Raw genomic sequence first — 26091 nt, forward strand, 5'->3', positions numbered from 1 at the left:
TCCTCCTAGGGGCGCCACGGGCGGTGAGTGGAGGAAGTGCGGGCGAAGAGGCCACAGGCAGCCCTCTCCTCGGACGCGCCTCAAGGCCTCGGCCGCCGGCTGCTGACGCGCCAACGGCGGAGAAGGCGCGCGCACGCGCAAGAGGGAGGCGGCGGGAGCGCGCTCGCCGCCCGCCGCCACGGCAACTGAAACGGAGGGACGCGAGGGCGGAGGGCGCGAGCCACGGGGGGAGGATGGGGGAGAGATGGTGGGTAACGCGGAACGCGCGCTGACGTCGCTCGGAGTCACGCACGGAGCGCCGGGTTACGCGCCGACGTCTGGCTGCCACGACTTGCCGTCTGCGGCGGCGACGAGCGGATCCCGCAGGGGAAGGAGGAGGAGGAGGGAGAGCCAAGGGGGCTGTGAGTGAGCGGGAGAGGCAGGGTGTGAGCCGAACTTGCCCGCGGGAGGGAGAACGAGCGAGAGCCGAGCCAGCCGTCCGAGCCGCCTCCTCCTCCTCCCCTCGGCGTCCCGCCCCCGCCCGCCAGCCTGCCCTCCTTCCTCCTCAGCCGGCGGAGCCGGAGTGAGGCGCCGCTCGGCTCGCGCCGCTGTCCAGGACAGGTGTGCGCGCGCGCGTCCTCCTCTCCCTGCTCCCCTCCCCCTTTCCTCGCGCCAGCCTAGCGCCTGCCTCGCGCGCGCCCTCCCTCCCTCCAGCCCGCGCCCTCCCTCACCTGCGGCAGGACAGCGCCCGCCCGCCCGGGTAAGCCCCTCGCGACCTTCCGTGCTGCCACTGCCACAACTCGAGGTGCCGCCCACCCCGTCCCCTCTAATTGCGCTCTTATGCCCCAGGAATAATTACTGTACCATTGTAGACATCCTCGCACCCTCCCTCCGGGGACTCTGGCAGTGCAGCAACATTCCCCCCCCCCCCCCCCCGTAGCGCACGAACGAACGAACGAACTCCCACCTCCAAAAAAGAACAAAATCACACGCCACTTAATAAAAGGGGGAAAAAAAAAAAAAGACAATCCTACCTCCGCAGACGCTTGTAGACCACCAGTGGTGCCGTTTGCTTAGCAATCCCTAAGCCCCATTTCTCCTGACCACCTTCGCCCCGGGCCTGGGACAGTGCGCCAAACGTGGCTGACACTCCCTGCACAGCAGCCCTGGCAGGAGGGGAGAAGAAGGAGGGTTCTAGGCTTCACTACCAACCCCTCCTCTCCTCTGTTCAACCCCCACCCCCGCAATGCATACACCCGCCCAGGATGCGTTGTAAAAATAAAAAATAATACATTGGTACTGACATCGCAAATGAAGGCAGGCCCAAGGATGAGTGGCCCGAACAAGGCATTTTCGCAGCCCCACGGAGCTAGGTCAGCTCTACAGCTTCGTCTGCCTTTGTTCGGGGGCAAAAGGAACGGATGCGAAGTTGGGGGTCTTACCTTTGAGCGACAGTGGGCTCCGGAGGCAGCTGATATGTCTGTAGAAGGGACCCTCACAAATATATCTGCCTTGATTCTGAACTTGGGTAGAGAAAGGCCCAAGTCCGGCTAGGGCAACTTTCTTTGGCTCGTTGCTGTCTGCCCCTGAATTAATGCCACCTTCATTTCCGCTGTCTGTGAGGGACCCTCTTGAGGGTTCTAATTCGTTCTGTCGGGCCAGGTGCTTTCGGAGAGCTTTTTGGCAGCGGTGTCTATGCTTGTTTCCCGTGTCCTTGGAAGGGAGGTCCCAGTGCTTTACAATAGACGGAATTTGGTTTGACTTCTTTTGGTAGACTGTCAGAGGAGAAAAGGAATTTTTTTTATTACTTCAAGACCCCCCACTGCTTCCAGCCCAAACTAACGTTTGCGAATTGCTGCTTTGAAAATTGGACTGTTGACTAGAGTGTGGAGAGTTGCTGATTTCATTCCTTTGGGTACTAGTAAAACCTTTTAAGCATCAGCCGGAAGAGAATGAGCTATTGACATTTGCATCGGTTCTGTTTGGGCCTTTTGGGTACATAAAATATCGGGTTCTTGGAATCTTTGATCGAATTTAGAATGCGTGCTACGTTTATTTAACTCTTTTGCAAATGCTTAGAATGAAAACATTTTGTGAAATGCGAGGGTTCTGTCACATGGATTGTTCTCTTTAGATTTTGGATGTTTAATTCATATCTTTAAACATTAAAATAGCATTGGAGAGGTATAATTTTACAGATTAGGTGAGCTATAGAAGGACAATGTGCATTTAAAAAATAATTGATGAAATACTATTACTATTAGTCTTTGTTGTTAAACGTGAACATTTACCCTTCATTTTCCTGGAAGATAGCCATGAGAAGAAATGGGTAATTCCTCCACTATGAACACTTGGAATTCAACATTCCACTTAGTTTTAATGATTTGGATATTGAAGATAATTGTCTAGTTTTAAAAAGGCATTTAAAGTAGCACTTGAAAACACAATTTCTAATGTTCTTGCTTCTCTTTTATTTTGGTAATCTGTGGTATTAATCAGCATATTGTCTGTTGGGAACTCCATATAGTCAAAAGGGTTTATTACCCAGAGGTAGATTCCCTCCTTCCAAGTTTATTTTATAAATGTGTGTGTTAATTTTTACTTTTCAAAACTAAATTATTTAGAATCACCCATAGTTCAGGCTGAGGAAAAGTGGAGCTTTTTTCCTTCTTGTTTTGTCTAATGTTTGTTTCACTTGTGAACAATTTTTTGTTAGTAAGGGTTTGTTAACGACAGAGATAGTGGGGATTGAAAATAAAGCAATCTCTGTTCTCAAAATGTGTGTGTAGTATTAATAAAAGAGCACAAGAAATATAAAGACATCAGATTTTTTAAAATAAGCAAACTTTGAGTAGAAAGGGAATATTTTTGACGAATTTTAATTAACACAGATATTTTGCTGCATATTGATATATTTCGTTTCCCCTTTGCCTTTCCCATATTGTATTGAAATTATCAATTTAATTTTACAACTGTTTGTTTCAAAATAACAAATTCAAAAAGCCAGACACTGGAACTGACTTTTCATTTACTAAGTATATTATTTAGGTAATTAACAAATGGCTAGAAGTCTTTTCAAATCTACAAATTTTCTAATGGAGTTTCAATGTTAAGATGCAAATCTAACTTTGAAATTCTTTTGAAGGTTCTAAACTTTTTAAGACTTTCGAGTCAATATTCATTCTTCCCCGGCTGCCTTTTAAGGCTACTATATTATCTAACCTAAGGAAAGCCGCCTTTCACCACCATCCCCTCCCCAGTCTGACCAAAGCCCCACATTTACAGGCTTATCCTGAAATTAACTTTTTGAGTAGTGAAAATGTGCTAAATATCCCACTTATCATTGAATTGTTTTTGGAAAAGCCATTGTTAACCTTGTTTACCTTTTAGATACCATTTGTAAAATAGAGAAACTGGTATATAATGGCAGAAATTTTGTATATATATAATAAATAGCATAACATAAGTGCCTATTTATGTGGAGAGATCCAGGTCTCAGTCATTTGCTGATTTGAGCTTAAAATTCCCAGAGTAAGCATGCAAATGATATTTAACTTGTGTTTTGCCTAGAAACTTCATCATTTGCCTCTGCGCTGGGGAACTAAGAACTCAGTTTCTGGTGACAGACACTTTTTCAGAAAATCAGGGTGTTCCCAAACTCAAACTGTTTCAGAACCCTGGATGTAAAAGTTTGGGACAGTGAAGAAATTTAGACTCTAAAGTTGGTCCAAGAAGTTTTAAACCCTGGTTTTCTGTCCTGGAGAAAGCAGTCATTAGCGTAAAAGAATGGCAGGGACCCATAAGCCCGTGCCCCCTCGTCGCAATCTCTTTGGGCTTCTTGCTCCTGTTAGCTCTCTTAAAGGGGCAAGAGCTTGGTTCTGCGCAAGGTAAACCTGAGAAGAAGAACAGCGGCTCTTCTATATCAGACTTAAACAGATCTTAGCCTCATTTTACAGCTGGGAGTATAATACCCGGCTCTGCTCTGTTCGGAGACCCTGCCACTCATCCTTTATGTCCCAGTTTGGGGCCAGGGTCTATCCAGGGTCCTGATTGCTACTGTGTGAGCTTGGAGGTGCCACTGCCTTTTTCTCACTTGAAATTTTGCCGGGTGGGAAGTTCACCAACAGGTCTTCTCTTCCCTTCCCTGCAGACTTGGGGACAAGGGAGGGAGTTCAGAAAAATCCGCACTAAAAGTGTACTACGCAATGCTGGAGAATGCCCCTGCCCAACTAAGGAGAAATTCTTTATGGGGCCCAAAGTCTGGATTTCTTTCTCTCAGAATGGGCCTCCTCTTCAGGGAACCATTTCAAGGACCACTGGATGGGTGGGTGGTTCTGGGGCTGGTTCCCACAGGGCCACTCCAGTTTACTCTTTGGTAGCCATCGTGCTTTGCCCTGTTTCTTGCTCTTTAGCGGGAAGTAGCAAACATCAGCCCAGATCCAAAGAAGCTTCTGCTGGCTAAAACGGGGCCCCGGCTAAAAGAAGAAGGAAGCTGTGAATACTTAGCAGGCAGGTTTGCCTAGGTGATGAAAGGATATATTAGGGGGCTTTGAGGGCTCAGGCATTGAAAGGCTTATGTCTTAGACTAGTCTAGGTTTCTTGATCATTAGTCCTCTCTACCCCTTTCTTTTCCAGGAAGCCTGAACAACTATGTACTCAACAGTCTCTGGGGCTAAAAGAGGGAAGGAAGGCTCCTTACTTTGGGGGTTGAGGGATGTTCAGTGGGAATGGAGCCCACAGATGGGACAGACAAATTTTTCTAAGGATAGAGGCAGCAATCCATTGTTTGAGAAAGCCAGGAGTAAAGCTGTGAGTATCCCGAGCCCCTTACGGAAGGTGATAAGGAGAATGTAGGGGGATTGGCAGGAGTTCCCCTGGAGATAGGCCTTAGCTTTCCTTCGACTGTTAGAACTATAGACTGCAGGGAGGGAGTATGAGCATTTGCTGTATATCTAGGAGAAAGAAAACAGGCCCCAGATGATGATTTAGATCTAGGAAAGTAGAATTCACTTATTTCCGAGTCCCTTTGAGAGACCAGGGACCCCCTTTGGCTGTCACTATCCAAAGATTCATTGGTTAATTCATGGTTGGTAAACTAGCTGTCCACCTAAAAACCATTACTTACTTAATGTTTTACTTTTTGAGGGGTGGGAGCTCTCTTTGACACTTAGTTGTTTCTGGGAGGAGGGGTGAAAGGGGAGAGCGACCTGTGTTAATGAAACCCGTAAGGAACTGCGTTTCCCAGGAAATTCCTGACATTTTTAGCTCGTGAATTTCCTAAATCTTGCTTGGTTTTCTCCTCCATTCTGGGTCCTTCCAGAGGGGAAGAGTGAGTTGGGGGCTGAAAGCTCGGCAGGGCCTGGTTCATCCGCGGAGCTGGCCGGCAACCCAGGCTGGGCTCAGCCTTGAGCAGGGTGCCCCCCTTCCCCAAATCTCCGAAGGAGGAGGGGGAGGCAGGCGGGCATTTGTGGTCCCAAAGGGGGCTGGTTGAAGGTTTTTGGGTGAGTGTGGGGTTTCTTTTTGATTGTTGCTTGGGGGGAAGGGCAGAGCCAACAGGAACAGGCACTGCGGGCACCCGGGCCCCGGTGCGGCTGCTGTCCTATGCTCAGCTCCCCCCCCCCCCCTTGCCGGTGAGTGCGCCCGCCCGCCGCCCGCCGCCCGCCCGACTGTGCGGGGCTGCGGTTGGGGGGAGGGGGGAGCGGGATCATCTGAGGCCAGAGCCGCTGCCTTGCGCGGGGAGGGGGAGCGGCGGGAGCGAGGGGAGGGACGGGCTAGGTGTCTGCTCCTCCGCGCCACTGCTGCCGGCGCCCCGTCCTCATCCCAGGCAGCCCCTTCTGCAGCTAAGGTTTACCGCCGCACCACCTCTCCTGTTCCTTGCCCGCCTCTGCGGCCAGGGCTCTGCGGTAGGAGACAGCCCAGTCAGGCAATGGGTGGGCCTGTCTGGGTTTGGGTTTGGGTCTGGCTGGGCCCCACAAGGAAGGGGGTGGCCGTGACTCGGTGTCCCCTGTCTGCAGTGAGCTCAGTTGCGCTTCACAGGCCCTTCCCCCTACATCCTCTCTTTGGGGTCACTGAAAAGCAGGGCTCAGGCCTGCTCCCTGTGCTTAGTATGGCAGTCCCCTTCTCACCCCTGGTCCCCCAACTCCCTGGGCCGAGGCCGCCCAGGGTCTGGCCAACAGCGACAGCCACAGTGGTGGTGGCGGCAGCAGCTGCGACGCGGCGCGTCCCACAACCCCCCCCCCCCAGCCAGGGGTGTGGGGTGAGGGCCGGCGGGTGGGCGCCGCCTGGCGGGCGGGCGGGCAGGGGGCTGGCATCAGGGAGGGGGCGCATGTCACGTGCCGGCGGGCGGGTGGGCGCGTACAGTAGGGCGCCCTGCTACTGTACTGGGGAGTCAGTGCCCTGTTACCGGGTCTCGTCTCTCCCGCAGATCTCGCGAGAGTGGCTGACTGGCTGTGGGGGTTGCGGCGGCAGCAGGCGGAGCCGGGGAGGGAAAGCAGCGGCGGCTGAGGCGACTGAGGCGGCGGGCGGAGCGGCAGGCGGCGGCGGCGGCGGCGCGGCGGCGGAGCGCAGCATCATGGCGGACCGAGACAGCGGCAGCGAGCAGGGTGGTGCGGCGCTGGGCTCGGGCGGCTCCCTGGGGCACCCGGGCTCGGGCTCGGGCTCCGGCGGGGGCGGTGGTGGCGGCGGGGGCGGCGGCGGCAGTGGCGGCGGCGGCGGCGGGGCCCCGGGGGGGCTGCAGCACGAGACGCAGGAGCTGGCCTCCAAGCGGGTGGACATCCAGAACAAGCGCTTCTACCTGGACGTGAAGCAGAACGCCAAGGGCCGCTTCCTGAAGATCGCTGAGGTGGGCGCGGGCGGCAACAAGAGCCGCCTCACTCTCTCCATGTCAGTGGCCGTGGAGTTCCGCGACTACCTGGGCGACTTCATCGAGCACTACGCGCAGCTGGGCCCCAGCCAGCCTCCCGACCTGGCCCAGGCGCAGGACGAGCCGCGCCGGGCGCTCAAGAGCGAGTTCCTGGTGCGCGAGAACCGCAAGTACTACATGGATCTCAAGGAGAACCAGCGCGGCCGCTTCCTGCGCATCCGCCAGACGGTCAACCGGGGGCCCGGCCTGGGCTCCACACAGGGCCAGACCATTGCGCTGCCCGCACAGGGGCTCATCGAGTTCCGCGACGCTCTGGCCAAGCTCATCGATGACTACGGAGTGGAGGAGGAGCCGGCCGAGCTGCCCGAGGGCACCTCCTTGACTGTGGACAACAAGCGCTTCTTCTTCGATGTGGGCTCCAACAAGTACGGCGTGTTTATGCGAGTGAGCGAGGTGAAGCCCACCTACCGCAACTCCATCACCGTGCCCTACAAGGTGTGGGCCAAGTTCGGACACACCTTCTGCAAGTACTCGGAGGAGATGAAGAAGATTCAAGAGAAGCAGAGGGAGAAGCGAGCTGCCTGTGAGCAGCTCCACCAGCAGCAGCAGCAGCAGCAGGAGGAGACCGCCGCTGCCACCCTGTTGCTGCAGGGGGAGGAAGAAGGGGAAGAAGATTGATCAAACTGAATGGAAAAAACCCACACACACATGCATACACACACACATACACACACACACAGCCACACACAGAAAATATACTGTAAAGAAAGAGAGAAAATAAAAAGTTAAAAAGTTAAAAAAAAAAAGAAATAACTGTTAACTCCAAGGGAGCACCACCCACAGAACCTCCACCAACTGACAGTTTCTCTTCTTGACTTGCCACCCATCGCTGGATGTTGTCCACTTTATCCACCATATAAAACAGTAAGCAGCTGCTAAAAACAAAAAACAAAAAAAATACAAAAAGTAATAACATTATATGAACTGTGTTTCCTACTTGATTAAAAAATATAAAGAACTGAGTGTTTATTTCCCTAATTAACCAAGAACTTTTGTACACGTTTAAGCTATTATTATTAAAAGTGTTTGCAAAATGGTCAAGATTATAATATTGCTGAATTATATAAAAGTCCTTTTCATGTTGAGCTAACATTTGACTTTAGCACAAAAAAAAAGAGATATTTTAGAACACGTAAAATAATATTTTTAGTTTTTCTCATTTTGTTACCAAATTTCAAACCTTACATGGAGGTTATTATAGTATATTTGACACCCTATATACCTGTGATTAGAGATGTGTATATATATGAGGGCTAGGCATGCTGTGTGTCTGAGCTTTGTCTAAATGTTATGCAGAAGTTTGTAGAGTTAAAGGTACGTAGGTTTAATTCATGCAAGGTAAACAATAAGTGCTCTCTTTTATACAATATGCATTGCATCTGGACCTTAAACATAAAAATGGTCAGTGAAACTTCTGTGAACATGAAGAAATTATTAAAAAAGGCATTTAAATGAAATTTGCTAAGTTGTGATTTTTATGGTTGGAACCAAAGTTATTCAGATAGTAAAAGGAAAAAGAGAAAGAAAGAAAAAGGAAATCTCCCATGATATTTTTCTGCATCTGTTTGCTTTGACTGAGTAGGTGTTTTGTCATTATTGTGTATATGAGATGTATCGTTCATAATATATTTTTTTTATTATGTGTAGAAAGATTTTAAAAACTAACGTGCAGCAATTTCCAGTGAACCTGTACTTGGACATCAGGTAGCGAGTCTATTTGTGGTCACTAGCACTGTCTCCTAAACTAGTAAGAGGTCTGAAGCTATTCTTTGATTTTTGCCAGTGCTATTAACTTATGTAGACCTGTTAAAAAGCAGAGCAACACAATTATAGTTATCCTACTGAGCCATGGATTCTGAGTTTCATTTTAAAAGTGAAAGCCAAGTTGGTATGTGTAAAGGATTTCCATGTAGCTGTGGTGCTAGTTATTACTGGCTACATTATATGCTAAGTGTATTTGTGTTCCCCAAGTGTACAAGCCTTCTATCAAAAGTGTGTTCTATAACTCATATATTCAAGGTGTAGGGTATGAAAATGCAAAGCTTAGGAGAGCACTTTCCCAAGCTGGTGTCCTCCAAACTGAAATTGTTTGTAACGATAGTCTTTTACAGGTTTTCATTTAAAGATGTTCGTGTGCTTTTAATTGACAACTAACTTCTTGCTGCTGTATAGTAAAATATTAATATATTTTTATCATTAAACTGCTGCATGACTATCATCTTTGAGTGAAGAGAAAATGTTATAAAAAAAAAAGATGCCTTAAACAGTACATTTTGGTTTGGAATTCTGTAGAAAATATTTTGGTTAAAAAAAAAAAGGATCTTGTCTGATATAGAGAGTTCTGGGGATGGAATTGTTTCTTGGCAAATCCAGCCATATAGATCTTACTGCTGTATGTAGAAGACACCACCTGTAGGAGCTGGAAGGTATCAGTGCTTCTCACATTGTAAAGCATTGGCCTAGGAAGGTGAAAGATTTGTCTTTTTGAAGGATTTTTTTTTTCTTCTGCTGGTTCTTTGGGTTTTGATTTGATATTTTAAGCTCCCTGGTTGAGTGTGTTGTCTTTGTTTTTGAGATCTACTGTATGTGTTGAATAACAAGCTATTTCCATTGTACTGTGCATTTTCCCATTAAATTGTTTGCTTTTAATATTCATACAATGTTAAATATGAGGTGACCGTACAATAGTTAGGAATTTCTTTACTTACAAAAATCACTGGAAATTATTAAATTGCTTTTCCCCTTCCCCCAAGGTGCATTTTTCTTATTTCCATATAGTAAAGTTGAGCTTTTACAGTGCATAATGTGACATTTGGAATGCTTATCAACTGCATGTAAACATTAATAACCTGCACTTTTTTGTCTTAAGGTTTGTTGAGCTGTTTTGTTCACTGTACTTTTACTGTGATTTGGAAAAGACTGCATTCTCTGTGCTGTTACTAGTTAGGAAAGAGAATTGCTTTGATTTTGTCTCTTGTTTACTATAGCTTCTTAAAGTTAAGCCTTGTACTACAGGTTGTTGGAGTACTCCTAGATCAGTGTTTCATAGTAGCCAGCAATAAGTAGTGCAAGTCAACAAAAACACAGCAAACTTAGGCAAAGTGTCCTTTCTTTGAGATGCGAGTTCTTTCATGAGGTTTTCTTTAGGGTCATAGTTACCTAAAGTGAAGCCTTTCTTACCTACAGACTTCAGATTCTGCTTGGAATCCTACCGGATCAATAAGCACATGTATTGTGCAATTGTCTTTACACTATAACAGTTAAACACAATCTTACTAAGATTTTGGAACCAGTGTCTGATTTATGGTCAGTGGGTTTAAAAAGAAATCCACATGCAAATCTTTTAAGACTTAAGAGGTGATCTTAGAAAAGACTAAGTGACTGTATAAAGATGCTCTTTTTTGCATCTCACTTTACCTCCCCAAGCACCCTCCCAGCCTTCCCTTTCCTATACTGTTTCATCCTTTCCCTACCCTTCCTCCCAGGTGCTCGGTACATTACCAAGGTTCTATATCAGTGTTTTATGTTGGAGTTTTTCCTTGTTTTTATTTTACTAGTTGGTAAACCCTGTTTGTGCTGAAATGAAAAAGGAAATGGTATATTTGACCATATGTGTTATTCACAGAAGACAGTATGATCAAATGTGCCAAAAACAAGCAAACAAAACTTAATTCCTGAGATGTATGCCTTATTTTTAATGATCTGCTTTGTCTTACGATTAAGGTCCAAGAGCTTGGTTAAACTATATTATTTGCCTAAGTATAACAGAAAACTTGAAATGCATTGCAATATTGACGTTCTTTACAATGAGAGACACTGTCAAGTAATTTAATCCAGAGATCAGCCACCAGATTTGAAATGCCCATATGTGTGTGTGTGTTTGGTGTTGTTCTTTTTTTTTTTTTTTTTAAATCACCAAATCTTTTTTTTAAGCTACTTTTTATTTGTGCCTCCTATTTATCATGCTGATGTTAGAAGCAGCAGTCATCCAGCCACAGAGGGAGCTAAAGTTAACTAACCAGAACTGTAGAAATCATACATGCCTTTGACAACAAAGGAAGTTCATAAGAAAAGCCATGTCGGCTTTTCCTCTACTAGATACAGATTGAAGGTAGATGAATATTTGCCAAATGGAAAGGAGAGACAATGTGAGTCAGGAAAGACAAACTTTCCCAGCTTCCTAAAAGCCATGGAGAGTAGAAACCAAAACCAACAGGGAAATAAAAACCTTGAAAGTCTCACTTTCTAGTCCCATGCAGGGGTTGAAATTTGACTCAAAGTGGAAAATATATCAATCTGTTTTTTAGGTCTTCACATCTAGAGAAGGATAACTATTCCAATTTGATTTTTCAGGTAATGGAGAAAGCTGCTAGTAATTTTAACCCCTGCCTAAAGAAGACAGATAATTTCATTTGGGAGCAAATACTTATTGCCTTGAAAAATAGCACTGTAATAGCCTATGATAATTAGTTGTAGAATAACCTTTATCCCTTTTAAACTATGCAAATTATTAAATAAGTGTAAATTAGGACTCAATTAAAGATAGTTGATTATATTGCAATCAGATGGCATTCACAAACTTAACTGGAGCATATACAAATGAAATCTATTAGTCTAAGAGTTTTGTATGCTAACAGAAAAGTATAATTTAGCTACCTATTCTAAAAATGGTGAATATTATTAATATTGTATAATAGGACTGGGAAGACTGCCTCCTTTTTGAAGAGAGAAAGATTAAGGATTTTTATAATTGTTTTTCATCAAATTTTAATATTTTTGTCAAATTTTTAGGTATTTAATTTGTAAAAGTTTGCTTTGTACTGGCATACAGAAAATAGGGTATTGATTTTAAACTTTTTGAAGCCAAGTGATCAAGTACATTTGTAATAAAAGTCAATGGATCTATATCAGTTGTACTCACTGTTTTCATTTCTTACTCTTATTAATATAGGAATGCTATACTTTTTCTGCAGGAACACTGTACTAAATTTGGGTGGAAGGGAGGGGAAAAGATAAGTCCGTTGATAATGAGAATCTGGGTGGGTACCATGGCCCCAAACACTTTATATAATCTTTGAGTCAGTTAAGATTTGGTATTGAAAAGATGCATGTCAGTTTTTTTTCTTCCTATTTTCATACAGAATTTGATGTTTGTGAGGGTTATCTCATTCATTGTTTCTGTGCTTTAACATTTTGCATTGGGCACTGTTGAAGCTTTCTAAACATATTTTTCTTTTATGACATTTTGGGTTACATGCCAGCCATGGTGAGCTCACCATGGGCATGATTATTACTTCTATCTCCCACGTATGGTTCACCCTTTCTTCTTCAATATTCCCACTCAGTTTTTCATATTTCACACGCATGCACACACGCTTCCAGGTGATTTTAGAATGGAGATTTCTGAAGTTGTTGCTGTAGTTGTTTTCATAACTCCACAATTCATTTTATTTTACATGTGAACATACTTTTAATATTTTTCTCCATTAAAAAAAATAAGATACCAAATCTAATGACTTTTTTCCCTTTTCTGAGTTTTTTCAGTATCAGAATGAGATCCTGCTTTCTACGTAAAAGGATGCTAAAAAAGGGAATTTTTAGCAACTTAGGTATAGAACAATTGGTGATAACTGAGTATAAATTTTATAGTTGGTTATCCTTAAATTTGAATATTTTAATAATTTGGAGAGATACATACTTTTTCATGGGAGTGGAATGAATAAGAAAGAATTTATTGGAATCGCTTAAGTGAGTAAATTCACTGATTTATGCAGTTTTCTGTTAAAATGTATCCATGTTTAAATCATACATTATTATTATAATGTATGTATAATATTTCTGGGTTTTTAATTGCAAATTAACTGAATTTAAACCATTTGTAATAGGGTACACTATTAAACTAAAATGATCACTGCTATTATAATTACTGTTTCCATCTAGCTGCTTTAATTACCATAGAGAATTTGCAATATATTTTTAAGAAAAGCTGATTTTAATATTTAGGGAGTTATTTGATCCTAAAAACCTAAATTTAAGGCCTAGGCCATTTGATAGACTCTTTTCAAAGAGAAATTTCTTTATTATGGGTTAAGTGAAGATCATCTAAACTAGCATTATCATGTCAGGTAGAATTTCATAATGGAAAAACAGCCAAGAGAATAGTAAAAGATAATGGTTTTAAGCCAACAATTTGTCATCTTACAGCTGCTAAATTGACTACCAAGTTTTGATGTTGAATGGTCTAGGTAATTTATGTCTTTAGGAAAGCTTGAGTATGGCAAAGGTCATTTGTTAGAAATCCTTTTCTTTAAAAAATTTCATAGTTACTCATGTATTTTTATTTTGTCCCTACATTACGTTTGGTATTTGTATTTTTCTTTTCTTTTTTTCCCCTGATGTGCTTTGCTTTTGTGGAAAATTGTCTTGTTTGATAGGTAGAAACATGGTGGTGATCTTCGATGTAAAATAAAGTTCATTTTTAAGGACCAGATATATTTTACTCATTTTGGAATTGCAAGATTTTTGAATTTTTCATGAAAGCATACTTTGTTTTGATGATTATTAACAATTTTCTTATTGATTAAAATTTTATAGCATTTCATGGGGAAAACTTTAGCTAAGAATTTAATTGTCTTGATTTCGGGTGCACTTTAATAATTCAAGAGGCCTCCAAGTTCAAGGACCAAATCTTTATATTCTGGAGTTTTGAGAATCATGGAAGTACTCTTTTTAACATCTGTTTTAGTCTAAACTGGATTAAAACAGAAGGATCCTCAGAGGACTTAAGATGTCCTTATTGTGAAGTAGCAAACTTATGGGACAGATGACTTAATGTATTCACCTTGACTAGCTCAACCAGTTAGGAGTATCAGCTAATGAATTATTGGACACATGTTGGTATTGGGTCAAGCTCTCATTCAGCTGGAGTGGATTGGCAGTTTCCAGCGTCGGTAGTTGTTGGTGGCATTTGACCTACCTCCCTACCGTATACATTTGGCTTTTTTTTCCCCCGCCCATCCTCCTTTTTCCTTGTTTCTCTCTCCATCTTTATTCTTCTTGCCATAGGCCTGCCAGTAACACTCAAACTTACCCCTTTAAAGGGAAAGTGAAGAAATTGCTGGCTCCTGCCTTAGCACATGGCTAACTGATCTCAGAAAGATTTCTGTATAATGAGCTAATTGGGCAGTTTTTCTGCCTGCTATTTTCCCCATAGTCTTAAGTTGGCAATCAGAAGAGCGGTGAAATTGTTAAGAAATTTGTGTATTGAAGAGAGTAAGAAGTATGTGTATTTTAGGTAAGTTACTGGGGGCTGATATTTACTGGTTTGGAAATTTGAGAGCAGAAAGGGAAGAACTGTTTAATGTGTTCATGCATGGGAGTGTGAGAGTTCTATAAGGGAATGATTTGAAGGTAAAGTGGGAGAAATTTTTATTGGAGGTAGGGAAGGATACTAAAATGGAGTCTTAAATGAGCGCTGTTTGCTAAGGACAATGAAGTTGATCTTCACTAATGAAGTTTCAATAAGCCAGAGAAAATGGGTCCCTTGCTGGTTATGAGAAAGCTGTTGGTCTGTAGCTAGATGTTATGATGATGATGCATTATACAAATCTGCTTTCAGGTGTAGGATATTTGCTTTTCTGGACAAATTAAATAGCACAATTATGGAATGACAGCTTCTCTGGTCAAAGCATGTTGGTACTGGGGACTTGCTATTTCAAGGGAAAGAAGAAAATTTCAAACTTTTTCAGTTACAATTTTTAAATTATCAGAAATATTTGTTATACAGACTATTTTCCTGGGCTCATGTTATACTGTAGTTTAGCTTTACTTTTGAAAAGGGCCCTTAGAGTAAATCATTTGATTTTACAGTTCACAAAGATCCATATCCTATCTTGATTTTACAGAACCTTGAGCCTTTGGTCCATATTAATTTCTTACAAAAGAGTAAACTAGGTAAAAACACTGAACTGCAATTTTAGGTATCTTTTCCATTTCTTTTACATTTGCAGTCCCATCTTTTAAGACTGTAGACCTTATGAGACCCTCTATAATACTGTATTTTTCAATTTAGACAATGTACCCCCTTAAGCTCAAATTTCTGTTTGTATTTCCACTTTCTCTGTTACTTTAAAATTATGGAATTCCCCAGTGTTTTTAGTGGTGGCATATAATATTAATATAATTTAGTATATCTTGGAAGTTCTTATGTTCTTTGTAGGATGAACTGATAGTATTTAGATTTCTGTTCCCAGTATCCCAGGAACATTTTTAATTATTTAAGATAAAGAATTGCTGTAATATTTTGTTTTATAGATTATATAATTCAAGTGTATTTGGACTCATTTTTAGTTTAATATGGACTTCTTTTCAGTGATCCTGACATTATTTATTTCATTGTACCCAAATCCCTATACATTAGTGATAAAATTTCTTAGCTAAAAAAAGAGGTTTTGATTTTGTATCTGGAAAGTAACTTTTTTTTTTTTTTACAAAGTCAAGTTCATTAACAATAGAGTTATTTTTATTATAATTTATTTTTTAGAGTTAGCACTTAGTATGCTTTTCCCATCTTACCAACTTTAAATTATGATACAATTACATTCTATAACTTATTGAAGTCTGTGTAAAGCCTTCTAAAATAGCCCCTCACTTAGGAACTGTTTTTTAAAAAGTGAATTCCCAAACCTACTCAAGAACCAGTGATTTAAATGACTGCCTTTGAAAGGCTTCCTTGAGTCTAGTCAATGGAGATAAATGATAGCCCATTTCCATGCTGCATACAGTTGTTAGGGTTTATAAAGTTATCAATATGTAAAAGTGCAAAAGCAGGAAAGATGTAAAGTTGCCTATAAAATTTCTAGTTTTCATTATTTGCACTATTTATCTTTGCACTTGATTTTTTGAAAGTTAAGACTAGTCACTTTCACTTTTGTTTCTAGTCTTTTCTAATTTCTTACAGAATTGTTTTCAATATCCCACCCAAAGCAAAACTTATATGCAATTAAATATGCTTTATAAGTCCAAGAAAATATTTCTTAGTGTTAGCTATGTAGAACAAAAAATTTGTTTTGATAAAGTTTTTAATATGGGCCTTTATTTGCCAATATAATCCTTTATAAATGTGAGCTTTATTAAACTATTTGAATAGACAAAGTGAAAGCTTAGAGTAGAAAATACATATATATGTGTGTGTATATGAAACAATGTCTGGAGATCCAGCTTCCAGCCTGAGATGGCCTGGTTTTGGAGTGTTGATTTGTTGTCACTAAAGTCAATGAGATCTGAGTCTAGCCGAGTATTGGCTTAAAAAGCTGGAAGTGAAGTGGGTGGCAAGTGACAGCTCCCTCTTTCATGTAGTTTTCCATAATGCTCATAGAGTTTCATCATGGTCTATGTGATATAACTGGTATTGAAATAATTACGTTAAATGAATATTCCTTTTTGGAATTCAAGGTTCACTCACTTTTTGAGGGGGGGAGGGTGGCAAGGGATAAGAGACTTTATTTTAACTAAGAAGCATTCTTATAACCTCAAGATGTGCTCTAGGAAGGATAGGAAAACAAAATGTGTACCTGTGAACATATTTTTTGTTTTCGTGAGATTGTATAACACAGTGTTCAAAATTGCAAAAAAAAAAAAAAAAAAAAGTCAATAGTTTTGTCAATAGAACAAATGCGTTTTTGTTAAAATTAATTTTTGTAAGTTATTATTTCATTTTATATTCCCTTTCCCATATCCTTTTGGGCTCTTCATACTTAAAACTAACAAGTGAGAGGCCTGTCTTTAGATCTGGTTTATTTTTGGAATGCCTGAGTGTGTTTCTCAATGGGAGGGGGGGTGGGGGCAGAGGATGGTGTTTTAATTCTTGACATGCTCTTCTCAGCATGTTTTGGTGGTCATTCTGGATCTCATGTTTGCAAATTCTGTTGATAATTCAGTGATGTATTGAAATGAGTAAGTCCTCTATGACATAGTGTGAATGTTTGTGGCTGGCCTTTATTGTAGAACCTTGTGGTTTTGTGTTGAATTGGGATAGAAAGTTAAACTTCCTTTGTTCAAATTTTAGGTTTATCTAGTGGAATTGTGCCTGGTAATTGTCTAACTATGGACCAATTTTGGGGAATGATGATTGACAAATGTATATTTAACTCTAGATAATCTTTTACCCAAAATCGTAAATTAAAGGCTTATTGTATTAGAATTATCTTAAGTTTTAGATTGTCAGATCTTTTAAATGTGGATGTTGATCAGCATTATGTTTATGAATTTCCTTAGGGAAAAGAGAAAAATTCAATCTCCAAACCTTTTCTTGGAGACTAAACTTACCATATGTGCAAAATGAAAATATTTTAGAAAGTGGCTTTGCTTATTTAATGGAGTTTAATCAGCTTAATTAATTATTTTTCCTAGGTTGAAGCACTTATTTCCCAAATTTGAATAAAGGGAAAAGATCAGTAATTTGGCCCCCTTTTTTTGAGGCCATTTTTAGTTTTCTGCCCCCATTTCCCAGCCCTAGTGTAAAATGAATTACGGGTATCCCTCTAAGTCCCTGTAACCCCTTTTTGAGATCACAGATACCTTTGATAATCTGATGAAAGTGATGGACCCTCTCCCCAGAAAAAAAAATGCACATACACCAATAATTTTCCATACAACCTCAGGGGCATCACACATCTGAAACCCAAGTTAAGGATCTCTGCTCTGAGTCAACTCTATAGTAAAAAAAAATTCAATTAATGAAATTAAGAACTATTGGCTTAAAACGTTTCAGATTGGAATTATTGTGAGATGGTGGCCCCTACTAGCAAAATGTGACATTGCAACCAGCTTTGTTAGACATCCAGACAGAAGGAAAAAAGAAGCAATGTTCGAGAGCTATTTATAAGAAGTCAGGGCATCTCTAGATGTGGGAGCCATTCCTGGTTCAAGGCAGGGGTCAGGGTGCCTGACAGCTTCTGGCAGGGTAGAGTTTGATAAACCACAATGCTCAGGATGCCAAGGGGTTAACCATTATCTTAACCCCTTCCTCACCAAAAGATTTTAGTTTTGTCTATTAGAAAAAAAGATGTCACTGGGAAAAAAAAAAAGATTTGCCTTACAACTTTGCTGGAACACATCAGTTCGGTGACGTACGGGACACCAGTATTATTTGTGAGAAGGTACATAAAACCAAAGTAAATTATTCTCTATGTAGAACATTATTTACTAGTAACATTTGTTTGGATGTATTAGCTTTGACAATTTTTGCCAGTAAATATTGGTTTTATTTAAAACTGGGAATCCAGTTTATAAATAGAGTAGTTGTTGTATCTGTCCTTTCCCCTATGTAAAGAATAGTTTAAAGATTTATGCATACTTTTTACTTTTCTCTCTTAATGCCATGGAGTTGGGGGGGGGGGGCGCGTGAGGGGAGATCTTTGAGTCAACTGACAAAATGTCTTTTCCAAATTTAAAAATTGAGAAACAGCACTTTAAGTCTAACTTTACACCATTTTAATGCATGTATTAGTTTTCATAATGATTTTTGGTGCATGCCTTTGGGCTTCTTCAAAAGTGTATAATAGGAAAGTGTATTTCCTTTCTTAGAAAGGAGATTTTTTTCTACTTTGCAACTTGTGATTACAAAAATCTTCCTCTGTGGGAAGATTAACCATGTATTGAACTACTGAAAAGTATATATTTTTAGATATACAGAAGGAATCTACATGGAGCAGCATTCAGACCTATATAGAAGTCATAGCATTCTGTATAGGACCAAAAAGGAAATAACATTAAACACTTAAACAGACTTTGTTGGGTAGAAATACCTTTAGATCTTGCATTGACTTCCAAAAAGAAAATACCACAGAAGTTTGCTGAAAACTTTTGTTGTTTGAATTTTCTCTGTCAGTGTATTTAGCCCAAATACAACAGCTTTGGGTTAACACATACATAAGAATAAAAAAAACAAAAAGCAAAAAAACACAAAACTAGCTAAATAGATCAGTCTGGTTTGCCAATCCAGCTTGACTAAGTAAACTAATCACTTGGAACATGAAAAACTGTCCAACTCCTCTAAGGTTTTGACAAAATAACCTTGGCTGATGTGGGAAGATACCCACTTTGATTTCTGACCTGACAGTGAAGATTCATGCTTGACATGATTTCAAACCTGACAGTGTCTGTTTAAGGAGCTATGGTACAGTTTGCTAATTCAATCCCAGATACCTGTTGATTACCTGTGAGATCTAGAGTCCAAAGTAGCCAGCAGCCATATCCCGGAGTGCTCTGTGCCCATCAGATCTCTTAAAGTAAGCAGGGTTGGGACAGGTCAGGTCACAGCTCAGATGAGTGACCTCAGGTGCTGTGGACAGCCCCAGATTCAAGAATTGTATCTCTTTTCTTGGGAGTCATCACTGAACTAATGTCCCACATAGTGTTACTTACTGTAGATGCTCTCTCTTGGAGGAAGCCCAGAGCATACATCCTTAGTCGCTTGTGGTACTCAGAGAGGGGGTGCTAACTCTGAGGCCCTGGCCAAATTCCAGTTTAGGGATGTGGGTCTTCTTCTTGCCATTCTAATTGGAAATGTGCATCGCTTCCCATTTTCCCTGTTGACCTCAGTGCAAACTGCATTAGTCTGTTTCTTTGCCCTGGTCCCAAGTAAGATGCTGGCGTGTATTATATGGGCCAAGTTCATGCCTTATCTTAATGCACAGGAGTTGAGGAAGGAGTGAGCAAATCAAAGTGTCCTGTAGTGAGAGGGGAACTCTTGTGATGCTTTGGAAGTGAAGCAGGGCCCTTTTAGCATAAGTTGGGGAATATGCACTGGTGGAGGCTTCCAACCATGAGGTGTGAATTGAAACCTATCTCCCTCTTTTCTTACAGCATGTTGAGAAAAATCTGTTGGGTTTTCAGCAGTCAGGGAAGGCCGGAGTTCTGCAGCTTTAATCTGGGTAACTGAGGCTGGTTGGGGCAAGACTTTGGTTAATTAACTGGGTTCTCAGATGCCACAGACTCCGTGAAAAGTCACCATTATTTTCAATGGTTGTGATAGAATTTCCCCCCGGTAGCCATTATTTTAAGATTATATTGCAGAGTTGCTTTATTTGAGCTTTTCATGTATACACAATCCCAAACTGGAAGAAATAATTAAAAAAAAAAAAAAAGGAATCCTGCTGTGAAAGGTATATATTGCTCTAGATTTTTCTTACTGTAAATATTGTAAGATTGTAATACTGTCAATATTTTATTAACCAACAAATGTTAATCTATGTGAATTCAGACTTATTTTAAATGTGCTTCTTATTTACTGTGTGTGGTCCCTGTTGCTGACAGTATTAAGTTATATTCTGATGTAAGATTAACTTTATTAAAGAATGTAAACATTAATGTTTCCTTATGGGAAAACAAATAAAGTATAAAGAAGACAATTCTTTTCATTAAAATATACTGTGTATTTACACTTGCTAGACCCAGCACCACTTATAAATTTAGTACACTGTTCAGAATTTTAGTTAACACAGCTGACATGGTTGTGCACTGTTTGAAAGTCTAAGAGTAGGTATTGTTGGAATATAAAGTTTGTATTTGTCTGCTGTGAATCATAATCTTGAAATTTCTAATCAAGTTTGTAAAATTTTTATAGTAAAACATTTTAATGACAATTTAAAAATTTACTTCTCTAAAGAATGGTCAAAACAGTATCCTTTCAAATATAGAATTGTTCTTTAATATCTTTCCAAACTGACTTTGGTTAAATGGACCAGATGTATATTAGTTAAAATTTAGGCCAAAGTTGTGATATTCTTTGAGTTTACAAGTTAATCCTTATTGGAGATGTGCCAATTAGTAGAATACCATTAATTTGCACTGTTTGAGGACCCCATTAAGAATGCTGAATTTTGCCAACTAAGAAGTAAGCAAATGCAATTTAAAAAATAAATTTGAGCATTCTGTATTAAATATGTGCAGTTATTATCACATGAAGAAGCGCAGTGTGTCGGGCTGTAATATAACCATACTTGCTGTCATGTGCTCCCATCTCAGTGCTGGGAACTCACCATGTGGAAACCAAGCAAATGTGTTGTGCATCAGCCGGCTTGAGTTTGTTCAATATCAAAGCTGAAACTAGCGAGGTCTGCTGTACTGCTTATTGAAGTATTGTGATTCTTTTAGGCATTGATTCTTACAAAATATATACTGTAACAGTATACTTTGTACAGATTTAAATTTTATTTGAAAAAAAATGAAATAAAGTAGGCAAAAAAATAAAGATGTTTATTTTTCATGTGACTATATAAACAGATCAGTCTTTTGTTTCAGTGTCTTTGGGGGGATCTGGTTGCTCTTGCTTTTTTTTTTATGTAAACCATTTTTAGGACTCAGTAACAGGCATACTTGCTTGATCGTTAACTGGCTGCAAGCTTTAAGTGTGCTCTCTCACATTGGAAAACTTTACTTTCTATTTTATTTTAAAATACATTTATTTATTCTAAAGATTTTATGTGAATGACTTGCCTATTTTTTTGAGTCAGTTTTTAAAATTCTCTAGCCCATCACAAAAATTTGAAGTTGGTTTAGGTTAGTGGAAGACTTACCAAAGAGTACTTGACTAAACGAGAAGAGAATCTTCTGCAGAAATTAGAGGTTATGATTTAGATCCTTTCAAAACTGTTTTCCTAGTGAGTGGAGTGGTAGAGAATGAAGTTACCAATGAAAATGTGGCTCAGATGTGATCCTTCAGAATAGTTTTAATGGGGTTTTCTTATAGAAGATTAGATTATTGGACCCCAAAAAATCCCAGTTTTGACATCTAGTTAAAAAACAAAACAAAACAAAAAAACACCGAAGGCCTTAGGTGTATGACATTTTCCCCAACCTGTGGTTTTGGTTTTTGTTTTTAAGATTTTATTTAGTTGAGAGAGAGAAAGAGAACAAGCAAGGGGGGAGGGAGAGGGAGAAGCAGACTCTCCATTGAGCAGGGAGCCTGATGGGGGCTGGGATCATTACCTGATCCGAAGGCAGACCAGTAACAGCTTAACTGACTGAGCTATCCAGGTGCCCACATTTTCCCCAACCTTGAGAATAGCGTTGCAAGTTTTATTTCTGCTTTCTCCTCATTTTATCTTTGCTGATGCTTTCACTTACTTTAGGCTGGATATAAGGAGGCTTGGAACAAGTGGTTGCAGTTGCAGGGACAAGATACCTGCCAAAAATCACGCCATAGAAAAGTTTTCAGTGTTATTTATATGTACGTGACTGGTTATTTTTTAAAAACTGATGCATGGCCATAAAAATATTTCAAGATCATAGTATTACAGTTTCAGGCTTTCCTGGGCGAATCCCAAGAAAGTTTTGCTCTTGCTGTTAAAGGTTTTTTTCTTGCTCAAGTGGCCTGCCCTCGTAGAGAACAGCAGACTAGCTGTTGGACTAGCTTCTTCATCTGACAACCACCATTCCAATAAAAATAATGCAGAAACTTTACTTATGAAAACTTAAAGCTGAGGCTGTTACTGTTTGGAGGAGATAGGTGGGATGCGAAGAAAGTTTTCCTTGAGTTCTGCAGGGCTTTTAATTTGGGAAGCACACACAGAACAGGTGAGTACTTCCTGAAAAGGAGACCAGATTCCCTTCTGGGCTCAAGGTGGAACCAGACAAACCCTTGGGTCCCTTTTGAAGAACTGGGCTCTCTAGATATAGGAGCTTGAGGTGGAAACTCTATAGCCATGATTTGCGGTAAGTATAAGGGAAGGAAAAGTCAGAAGCTAGGCCCCTTCCTCACTATCTGTGACTTTATTACTCTTTTAAAGACTCCAGATGGGACTATGATTAAATATACCCTGTGGTCATTTTAAAGAGCAAGTAGTGGACTTCTGTAAGGCTACAGGTGACGATTGCCGAACTACAGGACAAGGCTTATAGTGCCACAGGAGACCCTCAAGAAAGAGGCCCAGCAGGTTCAACAGAACTATTTGTCATACTTATTTAGCTCTTTGTTTTCTAAAGTGATGTAATTGGCAAACTCTTCCTACCCCCACCTCTAATAGATGTTAACTTTTATTTAACCATGTGGTATGTCATTTACTTTGGCTCTTTTGCATGGTTTTTAGAAATCTCTTTGTTCCTAGTTCCAGTAAGAATTTCTTTTTAAGCAGACAGGACTTTTTGATTTAACATACAGGATTTGGAAGAGGTTCTGCTCATTCAGGATCAGAGGAAAGAAGAGATCTCTTTTTCACTGTTTGACTGCTAGCTAACCTCAGGGCCAGCACACATCACCACTGCTTTCACTTCAGCACCATCCCCCCACACTTCTGGAACTTGAGGAAGAGGAGCCACTTTTTTTCCCCCTGAAAATGGGGATTCTCCCTTCATATTGCAAGTCTCCAGAATGTTTTTAGTAATGTTGTTCCAGTCCCTTATCAACATTGATTTTTATTTATTTTGGTTTGTTCAAATCAGGCCATTTGACAGAGGTGGGCAGTGAAGAAATGTCACAAAACAGAGTCAGTGAATGTTGCAGTGTTTAAAAGAGCAGGCTAGACCCACCTTACAGCTTGAGAGGTCTCTTAACCTACCACCATCCTAGGAATCTGGATTCTCCTTGCATACCCAGCTCATACCTTATACCTTCCCCAGGAAGCAAGAGTTTCTTTGTCATCCTCCTGGGAAGATTGGCAGTGGGTCTAACCTACTTCCACTTTTTGTGTCCCTGGCAGTGACACTAAGGGTGGGTCTTTACTGCTACCATCTTAAATTGTTCCAAGCCCACTACTGTTTTTTATTATTTAAACTAACATTGAATTCTTAAAATATGCAAGGCACCAAACCAAGTGTTTTATCAAGGCTATTTTATTTAATTCTTACTACAACACTATGGGATAGGTACTATTTACCCCCATTTTACAGAAGAGGGAAACTGAGGGCACAGAGAGATTAAGTAACATGCCCAGGGCCACACAGTCAGAATTCAAGTCACAAATTCTGCCAGGCTGATGCCAGAGCACACCCTTGGTCTCAGTCATTCTGGCGTGTTGCTTACCCTATCAGGTTCCGCCTCCTCTCCTAACATGTAGAGTCCCCCTAACTTTGACATTGCCTCACCTCAGGATGTATTTAGCTGGATGGCAAAGCTTATTTTCCCTATAGAGCTCAAAAGCCACACTTCCTGTTCTGACAGTTGATTCATTAATGAATTCACATTTCCATCCACCCTCCGACCCCCTATCCCCCCACCCTCTGTCTTCTTTTATGGGGGAGTGACTTACTCAGAGCAGGGCTGAGGAAAGCTGGCAATAGCCCTTCCAGGCCTCTCCACCGCTCTTACACAGCCCTAAATATTACTCTTGCTTCTTGACACCCTCACCACAATGACTTGACCGAAGAGCTCTGTGAATGGAGCCCCTGAATTCCGTCTAATGGAGTTGTTGGTTTCTTTCTATGTCCCCAAGGCTGGCCCCCAAAAGACACCCTGTCCTGCTCACAGCACACTGCCTATCTGGGCCCATCTGGGTTCAGATATAGGCTCATAAAGGATCAGGAGGCAGCCTTTAGGAAAGGATTCGGGTCTGCCCAGATTCCCAAAACCTCACTGTTCACCAGTATTGGCCTAGTAATTGGATCAGCCAGGCCTAGTCCTGTAGTTTCTAGCTCAGAGTTACGCTTAGGACTTTTATGTTTCTGAAGGCACTTTCCTGCATCCTCTAAAAATGCTATTTTCCAGATGCTTCCTGACCTCCAAGGGGAGGTCCAGAGTCTGTCACTCTCCAAGGGCCTCTTCCAAAAATAAAATATGAAATTCCCAGGGACTTGGGGTGGTTTAGATGGCTGTGGCATGTATTAGAACTCTTGTCTGAAAAGAAGTTCATCATTTAAACTGGAACCCTTCATGTGTTTTGTATCCTCTGTAGCAGTGATTCTTAGAATGTGGCTCCTGGATCAAGAGCATTGAGCATTCCCTTAAAAATTGTTAGGAATGCAAATTCCTGGGCCTAACTCTGGAATGAACTGAATCAGAACCTCCACCTTGCTCTTCAGGGGCCCAGCTATCCCTGTTGTAACAAGCCCACCAGGTGACCCTAAGGCACGTGCGTGGAAGCGTGAGAGCCACTGCTCTCTGAAGCAAGGTTCTGTATGTCTTTTCGAGTCTTAGGTTTGAGAATCTGGGTGAAAGCTTATGGCCCTCTCGCTTGCTTCACAGATCCCCCTGTGGGCCAAGTTAAGAATCCTTGTTCTGCGACTTTGAGTTTGCCCATCCCTCTCTGGCTTCTACCCCCTGGATACCACCTCCAGAAGGGGTGGCCACATCTCCCTATTTTTCTTCTCTTCTCTTCTCTTCTCTTCTCTTCTCTTCTCTTCTCTTCTCTTCTCTTCTCTTCTCTTCTCTTCTCTTCTCTTCTCTTCGTAGTCTCCATGCCCAGTGTGGGGCCCTCATCCTCCGTACTCACGACCCTGAGATCATTGTTGGACATTTAACCAACTGAGCCACCCAGCCACCCTCTCCCCTGTTTGTTCTTTCATCTGTGTACTGTTGGTTGTTGCCCAGAGTGCACCAGAGCGCACAGGGAAAAGAGCACGCTCCATGTATGTGCTGCAACTGTAACCCATGGCCTCTAGACAAAAACCAAATGCTCAGGCATGGGGCACCAGGCCAGGAGCCTGGGACCAAATAGAAAAGTGATTCTTTCTCCTAGGGTTGGGAGCTCTGTGTTTCAGAGCAGAACTGTTAAAAACTGCTAGACTTCCTGTGGTAATCCTGGCTGGAGCTGGCTGATTGCAGGTAGAGTTCTGTCAATGGCCAGTCCTGGCTCTGCCAGTTGTAACTGATAGTTTGTAGCATCCCCCCCCCATTCACCTGCACAAGTGTCCTATTTTGGACAACAGATTGTGAGGTCACCCATTTTCTCCCTAACTACCTCCTCTCTGGTCTCCTTACTGCTGTTCCTTGCCCCCTGCAATCCATTCTCCACACGACAGCCTGCTTGTAAATATGGTTTCAAGGTTCTTCTGAGCCAGCCCCTGTCTAACTCTCCAGCTTTGTCTCTTACCTTTTACCTCCCTGTTCACTTCTCTTAAGTCAAATGGTAATCTTCCTGTACCTTGAGTGCGTGGAGCCCCTTGCCACCTAAGAGTCTTTGGCTTTAGTCTTCCTCCTGCCTAGGGGCAGCCCAGGTGGCGCAGGGGTTTAGCGCCGCCTGCAGCCCAAGGCG

At 41.6% G+C, this 26091-nt stretch overlaps 2 protein-coding genes across 3 annotated transcripts; both read left to right on the forward strand.

Moving 5' to 3' along the window:
• The first annotated feature begins 230 nt into the window (after window positions 1-230).
• On the forward strand, window positions 231-11808 carry PURA (purine rich element binding protein A). Of its 2 annotated transcripts, none has more exons than XM_041765770.1 (2): window positions 231-739; window positions 6404-11808. In XM_041765770.1, exon 2 carries the CDS (start codon window positions 6551-6553, stop codon window positions 7517-7519), a length of 969 nt encoding a protein of 322 aa, XP_041621704.1. In that variant the 5' UTR covers window positions 231-739; window positions 6404-6550; the 3' UTR covers window positions 7520-11808. The 2 variants fall into 2 exon arrangements, with proteins under 2 accessions (XP_041621704.1, XP_041621705.1); XM_041765771.1 differs by having other exon boundaries at window positions 231-600.
• Window positions 11809-11950: 142 nt separating this feature from the next.
• LOC121496908 (IgA inducing protein) lies at window positions 11951-21178 on the forward strand. The gene has a single exon (XM_041765772.1). The coding sequence runs from the start codon at window positions 20847-20849 to the stop codon at window positions 21006-21008; it is 162 nt and encodes a 53-aa protein (XP_041621706.1). The 5' UTR covers window positions 11951-20846; the 3' UTR covers window positions 21009-21178.
• Window positions 21179-26091: the final 4913 nt, after the last annotated feature.

The sequence above is a fragment of the Vulpes lagopus genome, chromosome 8 (genome assembly GCF_018345385.1).
Source record: "Vulpes lagopus strain Blue_001 chromosome 8, ASM1834538v1, whole genome shotgun sequence".
In the NCBI taxonomy this organism is placed as follows: Eukaryota; Metazoa; Chordata; class Mammalia; order Carnivora; family Canidae; genus Vulpes; species Vulpes lagopus.